The 8,186-nt window shown below is 25.8% G+C and overlaps 2 protein-coding genes across 4 annotated transcripts in view; one reads left to right on the top strand and one right to left on the bottom strand.

The window, feature by feature from the left end:
- The window catches only part of LOC100167429 (probable ubiquitin carboxyl-terminal hydrolase FAF-X), a 16,514-nt gene extending 14,458 nt beyond the window's left edge, over positions 1-2,056 (top strand). Inside the window, exons 38-43 of the mRNA XM_003246992.4 lie at positions 222-316; positions 385-620; positions 690-883; positions 942-1,082; positions 1,193-1,335; positions 1,403-2,056. Of these exons, the coding sequence (XP_003247040.1) occupies positions 222-316; positions 385-620; positions 690-883; positions 942-1,082; positions 1,193-1,335; positions 1,403-1,529 (936 nt within the window). The 3' untranslated portion in view covers positions 1,530-2,056. The remainder of the gene's footprint in view (positions 1-221; positions 317-384; positions 621-689; positions 884-941; positions 1,083-1,192; positions 1,336-1,402) is intronic.
- A 1,169-nt stretch (positions 2,057-3,225) lies between these two features.
- Positions 3,226-7,728, bottom strand: LOC100169498 (mRNA-capping enzyme). Of its 3 annotated transcripts, none has more exons than XR_511067.3 (5): positions 7,257-7,722; positions 6,516-6,736; positions 6,102-6,230; positions 5,839-5,950; positions 3,226-4,091 (listed from the first exon to the last, which is right to left on the bottom strand). XR_511067.3 is itself a non-coding variant. In XM_001946829.5 (5 exons), exons 1-5 carry the CDS (start codon positions 7,261-7,263, stop codon positions 3,992-3,994), a joined length of 606 nt encoding a protein of 201 aa, XP_001946864.1. In that variant the 5' UTR covers positions 7,264-7,728; the 3' UTR covers positions 3,226-3,991. The 3 variants fall into 3 exon arrangements, 2 of the variants coding, with proteins under 2 accessions (XP_001946864.1, XP_003247038.1); XM_001946829.5 differs by having other exon boundaries at positions 6,038-6,230; positions 6,543-6,736; positions 7,257-7,728; XM_003246990.4 differs by having other exon boundaries at positions 6,038-6,230; positions 7,257-7,718.
- Positions 7,729-8,186: the final 458 nt, after the last annotated feature.

Genomic DNA, 8,186 nt, shown 5'->3' with positions numbered 1-8,186 from the left:
GCCGAGTATATATGTAACTACCATGTACTATCCCTGACCACATATTTAGGCCAACAGTAACTTAAATATTAATATAATGAGTTTGAATAACAATCGGCCACGGCTATAGCGCTCAACGTTATCTTTAAAATGTGTTATTATTAGTATACGTTTTACACTTTTGCTTTCTCCTTATTGACTTTATTTCCTAATTAAGTATTCAAATTTATTGTTTTTTATAGGGTACTCCTTTCCTACCGAATCCATTTGCAGAATGTCAACCGTACCTAAGAAAAGTTCCTCAACAAGTTAAAGATAGTATTTTTGGTCGAATATGGTATGTATTATCTTAAAATATCAATAAATAAACATTCATATCAATGAAATATGTGATATGTTTTTCAGTTATTTGAAAAAACTAATTGACAATTCTCAAATGAATGAAGAAAGTATGAAAATGCTACAATTTGTATGTTGGGAGAATCCGCTGAGTAGTAGTATGGTTTTAACTGAAATATTATGGCATATTATGTATACATATTGTCAAGAGCTCAAATTTTATTTGGATTTACTATTTGTCATATTAAGTATTGAAGATTCCTGGCAAGTTTTACGCATTCAAAATGCCATGACTGGAAACGGTAAGTTGCACATACTTTTTCAGTACTGAATTTTATTTTTAGTTATACACTAATATTTTATTATTATAGAGGATAGAGAAGGTGTACTTGATACAATATTGCGTCATAAAAATCAATATCAAAGACGGTCATATCAATGTATCAAAGGATTAGTTGGTTTATTCATGAGGATACCAATGGCTCATAAAGTTGTACTGCAAAATACAGATCTCAAAAGAAAATGGGTGGAGGCAGTTGATTGGTTACAAGAAGAACTTAATAGAGTACTATTATTATTTTGTTTTGTTAGTATTACCTCATCTTACTCTTGTGTCATTTTAGAAAACATTGACTGGAAGCCAGTATAATACGTATAATAGTTGGACACCTCAGTCCAATGAAAATGCCAATAGTTTTTTCTTAGAAAGGTCAACCAGTGCTCGTAAAGTCCTTCAAAAAGCATTTGAGTTCTGCCCATCTGAAGTAAATTAAAACACATTACAATATTAATTTTAATTGTATTAAACAAAATATTTACAAATTTTGCAATTTACAAAAAAATCTTATATCAAATTTTAATATTGTGTTTAAAGGATTTTTCAATCTCAACATTGACCACACAGGATATAGAAGATTCATCTGATGAAGGCGATGAAGTGGGAATCCAACATACTACTGATACAATGACAACTCTGGTGAATGAACCTTTACAAGTAGTACCAGACATTGTACCTGAGTAAGATAACTAATTTCATATTTTATTTGAAAGAAACATATTATAAACTAACATAATAAAAATCTAGGAACGATGACGATTATGATGCTTCTGTTCCCATTAATTTCAACAATTTAGATGATTTTGATAATGGTGAGGGTAATAACGTTGATTTGGTGAACACTCGAATTGTTGAATCATCGGATATGCATTAACTTGTGATCATATAAGAAATAATAAAACAACTCAATGTACAATCAGAAAACAAGTTATTGTTGTTTGGATATTATCAAACGATCCATTATATTATTATTTATAGAATATTGTATTTTAATCCTTTTGCAATTATATAATCACCAATTAGCACAACCAGAGCGATCAATAATTTTTTCTGTACACGACAATTTAATGAATATTATAACGATGTGTCTTAGGCTATCTAACATCTGCTGACCTAATATTAAATTTTTTTTTGTTTTGAAATAGTAATTAGGTAAATAATATTCAATATATAATTTTTGAAAAGAATAAAAACAACCTCCCGTACAGAAGTTTATCGCTGACCGATTTTATACTTGAAAATAAAAAAAATTTGTTTTATGCTGTAAAGTTATTTTGTGTACAGATTGGAACCATGCACATTCAAGTTGTTATATATAAATGTATAAATATATACTTCTGCGTGAGCAAAAATCCTACACTCTTTATACTGTCTTTTATTTAATATTTTTGTTGTAAAATGTACATTTATTTTGCTTTTTTTACATTATTATTATTATTATTATTATTATTATTATTATTATTATTATTATTATTACTATTATTATTATTATTATTATTTTATTATTATATTTATTAAAAGTTGTCTGTATTATCTAGCTCTCAATATATCAATATCAAGTTTATATTTTAATACATCAGCGTTTATATATTATACAAATATTGTAATGGTAAATTTTCATATTTTTAAATTTCAATAACGCGTTTTTGTTGTATGTAAAAAAATGAACTCCTTTATATAAAGAAAAAAAGTGATAATCGATTTATAAGGTTTTTTGTGTAATACTCAGTATACTTATTATGTATTATACCGATTGTAAATTATATTACATAATAAGTATACAATTTAACCCACAAACTATTAATAGAAACTCAATGATTAGGTATGCTTTTTGATGAATTTATTGAGGAGAAGTCTAATTAATGAAGTTTGATAATTTTTTATGTGTTCCAGTATCATAATTCTATAATATTTTATTATTATATTTTTTTTTTATTTTGTGATAACTTTCATAACCAAAAGTATGGTAAGGCTGGAATTAATGTTTGTACATTGTTAACTACTGTTATGAAAAGAAAAAGTGTATAAAAAATAATTATGAAGTGTATTGCATTTAATGTAATAAAAAAATGATATTTTATAAAGAATATCTTTATAAACATTGATGTATTATTATTCTATTTCATGTTGCATCGGATCCATTGTAAGTAGACTAATTTTACTTTGTTGATGCCAGGGTATGAGAAATGTTTTGCGTGGCTTAATTAATGAACAGGGGTCTGTCTGGACCACTAAGGCTGCTCCTTGTTCAATGGGTCAATGGTGACCCGCAATAATTTATCAACCGGGCCGACTAAAGTAAAAAAACTTAATCAAATTAAATTAAAAATTTAATACTAATGATTAATTCCCATTTCTTATCATCAATTACGTTGAAAGTAAGAACGTGACCCGCCAAGAATTTTCTTTTTTTTGGCCTCTGGAATAAAAGGATGATCACCACTGCTATAGGTTATGGGTCCTCATTGTATATATATTGTTTCTATTGCTTAATAATAAATCAAATATAAGTATTTAATTACAAATGAAATGTGTAAAAGGTGATATTTTGAAAGTACTTAATTACTTGAAAACTTAATTAGTTTATTTTTATTTAATTTTAAAATGTACATACATTTTTATTTTTTAAGCTTAAAATTCACAGAAAAACATTGAATTATGGATATGTTTTATGCTGATTTGTGTTTGATATAATAGAACATTCTGTACAATGTATTTTTTACATTTAAATTACATTATTACCTATAAATGTATTTTGGTATTCGTTTAGTGTGTGAATTACCGAGCAAAAATCGAGTTTAGTATGTGACTTAATTGTTTTACCAGGTAGTGTGTCCACCTATCGAAACTGTTATCTATATCATGGGCAGTTAATGTACACCGATCTATTAAATCTGTTAACAGGAAAAATACGTTTTTCAATTTTTTAAGTTATATGCAAAAAGTTTACCTATTTTTGTAATAGACGTAACAAGTAATATCTATATGTATTCAAATATTTTTTTTTACTGATATTTTGTTTGACTGAATTTTACATTATTCATTTAATCCTGTATTATTTTATATTTGTTAAAGTTCAATAATTATTAACATAATCTTATGATTTTTAATTTGACTGTTTTTAATTAATTATCAGTCCCACAGGTCACACACTATAAGTAAAGTACTAAGCGAATACCAATATTTTTTTATTATTATAATGGATACAACTATTGAAAATTACAAAATCAAATTTTAAAATCAAATATAAATTACATTTTCTAATTTGAGCAATGTAGGCGATTAAATGATACAAAAATATTATGTCAATAGCTTTAGAGATTTAGAGTTTAAGAACTAATGAATCCAATGAGGTTTTGGTGCCATGGTAGGAGCTTCATTTGAATACCGTCTGTAAAGCTCATCTATATAATTTTGTCTGTAGATACCAGGAGGTCTAAAATATTAAAAGATATACATATAATTAATAATTTCTTAAATAACATAACATGTAAATAATCAGTGGCACGATTATTAGGGAGTTAATAGGGATCCCTCCTGCATGGTTTATTTTGTTAAAGATTCTGTTTTATACTTCCAGTTATAAATATTAAATATTATACTCGGTTAAGGCGCCTGGTGCCGATGCCATTTTGTCCTCAAAAATACACTTTGCAGGAATAACAATACCACCTTTTAGAATCAACCAAATTCTATAATTTTTTTTTATAATTGCTCAAGGGAAATATTCTACAGCCTGCATCGATCTTTGTTTTTAAACATTTCATCCTCAAACTTTATAATATGTCTAAAAAAATACAAGATAAAAAGCATTTTTTTACACATTTTTAATATTATTATTTGAAATAAAATACAAAATCAGAGATCGATGCGGGCTGTAGGAATTTTTCTTCTTTCAGATAAAAAAATAGTCATCAAAATCCGACAATTCTACAAAGCTTGAGAGTTATTCCCATAATAATTTTTTTTCGATATAATACACTATCAACCCGCCCCCCCCTAAATATGTAATTTATACCTATTTTAATTATAAATCAAAAACTTTTAACCTTTTTGAGTTTTTGAAAACATTTTAACTTTTTTATTATACTTCTTAGACCTAGATTTTTTGAAAAATAAATTTAAAATTGCTTAAAGAAGCACACAAAAAAAATGTTCTTTAAATTTTTTTTAAATGTTAAATTATTGTAGCTATGGATATATTAAGTGATTTGGTGAAAATCATATGTAAAAAAATGATTACTTTAGGAAATATTAAGAAATATAGAATAGCCGCGTGGCGTCATTGGGTCCGGCTCATCATAATTGCCTATCTTATATGTGTAAAAGTTCCTCGCTTCTCACAATGGTTTACCAATCTAGGCATTTCATTTTTGAAATTTAGTTTACTTATAAATGTGTGATTTTATGTATTTTAAACGATAAAAGTATCAGAAATTCTATATAACGTTTAGTTTTTCAAATATTAATAAATCTTTAAAATTATATTTTTGTTAAACGTCATAGCCATTTAAATACAAAACAAAAATTCAAATATTATCTCTTAAGATTTTTAATATTTATAAAACTCAACATTATATATATTAATTCTGATACTTGTATCATCTTAAACATAAAATCATACAGTTATATGTAAGTTTAATCTCAAAAATAAAATGTTTAGGTTGGTATATCTTTGTGTGAAGTGAGGAACTTTTACACTTATAAGATAGGAAAATACAATGAACCGTGCCCAATTACGTCACACGTCTTTTTTCAATTGGTTATAACTTATTGAATAATGTGAGTAGAAAAGTAAAACCTATACCATTATTCTTGGAATTGAACATTCTTTCAAATTAAAAAAAAACTTTTTTTTGGTATTTTGTGCTGTTTTAAGGGCATTGATGCAATTATATAGGGAATTTCCTTAGTTTTTAGGGCATGAAATTTATAATTATAATTTAAAAAGTATAAGGTATCTATTTATGTATACTGTATATAAAATATATATAACCTACGAGCTACCTATTAAGATAATATTGTGAATAATGCATATTTATTTCTAATGACCTATGAGCAGAATTTATCTAATTTTTACTTTAAAGAAAGTCAAGACTTATACATTATATAATTAAAAAAATAATATCTCTCATAACAAATTTATAATTATGCCACAGTAAGTTAAATAGATTTTATATTACCTAGCTGCTGCAAAATGATGTATTGCGCTTCTCACATCATAATTTAACACTTCTATTAAATAAGAAACTATCAAAAATCCTGTCCTGTTAAAACCATGAGTGCAGTGAACACCTAGTTAAAACAAATAATTTTTGAATTTCAGACTATATACCTTGTTATTTATTATTATATAAATTAAATCAATTAATTATAACCTACCAATGAACTGTGATAAATTGTTTTCTAGAAAATTATAGCAAATATTTAAAAACAAATCAACTACTTGTCGGTTAGGCAAATCCCCATGACCAACACAAGGTATTTTTACATAAGCACATCCCATATCTTCTATTTCAAATTGACTGTAGTAGCGTGTAGTGTTTGTGAGATCAATCCATAAACCAATACTTTGCTGAAACAATTTCATATACTTACAAAACTGGCATAACATAATATTAATAACAGTATACATTTGATAAAATTAGTTAATTTTTTTTGTTTTTTTTTTAACCATAGAGCAATAGCGTACAACCTATTTATTACTCACAAACTGAATAAAAAACATAAGTAAATAACTAACATTGTATATAAAAATATAAACAACTCTTGTTTCTATTAGAAATTAAAAAGTTGTTTAATACCTACAATTTTAGATTATAATTCTATATCATTATATTCTATATTCTAGATCAAGTACCTGATATGAATACATATGACTAAATACCATTTGTGGATTGAATCTCTTCATGATTGCTATTTTATTATCATATTTGTAATCTAATGGTGTTTTAAATGTCACAAATGAATCAGCTACCGAATGAGTAGCTATAGAAGGACAATTCATCCAATTTTTAGGGATTTGCAGACTATTGTTTGATTGGCGCTGGCTGGATCCATTATGACCATAATGATTGAATCCTGCAAAATACTTGAATTTAATTTATGATTCATAAAAATATTTCAGTAATTGATTCAATATTATTCGAATTTTGAATCTACCTTACATAACACATTATAATAATATTAGCAAGCATATTATGCATAAAGTTTATGTGAAAGTCAAACCAATAACACCAAGATATAATTAATAAAAATAAAATAAAATAGTTAGTGATCTTGATGAGAATGTGTGTAGGTATCAATAAAATTATAAAAAGTCAATATGTCTAAACACAAGTACCTATTTTATAATATGTACCTTTATGTATCGCTGATATTAATTTTGTTTCTAAAGTATCTATCTAATATATTACGTTTAATCAATTGAATCGTATTTTTATATGTATAATTATTTTACTATAAGTCTAATTTTAATATCACTGAATTCCGTATATCAGATACGAGCTTATGGCTCAGTTAGTATTCGTATCAGATATTAAATGTAATTTATTATTTAATTGTAATTGATTTAGCTGAATAATTAAAGTATTATTTTTACCTGACATTGAAATGTTTTTTTGTAGTACAAGTAGGATAGGCAAAACAAATGTATAGTGTTCGTCTTGTGATTTTGTTAAAATTGTATTTTACTATTGTGAATTATAATTATAATAGGTACAACGCACCAATCGAGTTAAGGATACAGGATAGTAATTAATAGCTATAATATATTATTATAGCAAGTAGTAACAAGATAGAATTCTGTGTCCTGTGATTTGTGATAGTTACAGGTTAGATTAGGAGGTATATTACATATTCACTATATAAATATCATTCAAATTCCAAGCCAAACAACATTCTGAACCACGGTCTTAGAAGATAAGGTCTGACCACTTCCCCCTGCCAACCATCATGAAATGTTCCGCTTATTTGAGCGAAAACATTTAAAATTTTCACCACAATATTAATGAGCGCTGCTGGTTAGACGTTTTTGAGGTTATGAATTATTGTAGTAAGGGTTTTCAAAATTCAAATTAGTAATTACCGCCATTTAAACATTAATTATTGGGATAATGCATTTGAACAACGTAATATTATTTTTATAACTATTATGCATTAATACACTATTTACTACTATACAAATTTGATAATATAGATATTAAATATTAATATATTATACATATTACATAATCGTTGTTTTTAAAATAAACTTCATTTGTACAACATAAAGTGCATTTTTATTTTATAATCCTGATTAATCGTCCTATCCTTTTGTTTTTTATGTTATTATATAATAAAAATTATACTAACAATGCCTAATAAAATTTGTTGGTTTGGCTGTAACAAAACTAAAAAACTATCGGTATTTGTAACACCAAAAGATCAAAGTTTAAAGAAAGAATGGTTGAATGCTTTAAATATTGATCACTTGGACACAAATGATGTTATTTGTGAACTACATTTTCCAGTTGATGCCATTAAAAAACAA

The sequence above is a fragment of the Acyrthosiphon pisum genome, chromosome A1 (assembly GCF_005508785.2).
Source record: "Acyrthosiphon pisum isolate AL4f chromosome A1, pea_aphid_22Mar2018_4r6ur, whole genome shotgun sequence".
In the NCBI taxonomy this organism is placed as follows: Eukaryota; Metazoa; Arthropoda; class Insecta; order Hemiptera; family Aphididae; genus Acyrthosiphon; species Acyrthosiphon pisum.
Note: the sequence above shows the minus strand (reverse complement) of the source record. Positions and strands in the feature narration are given on the sequence as shown.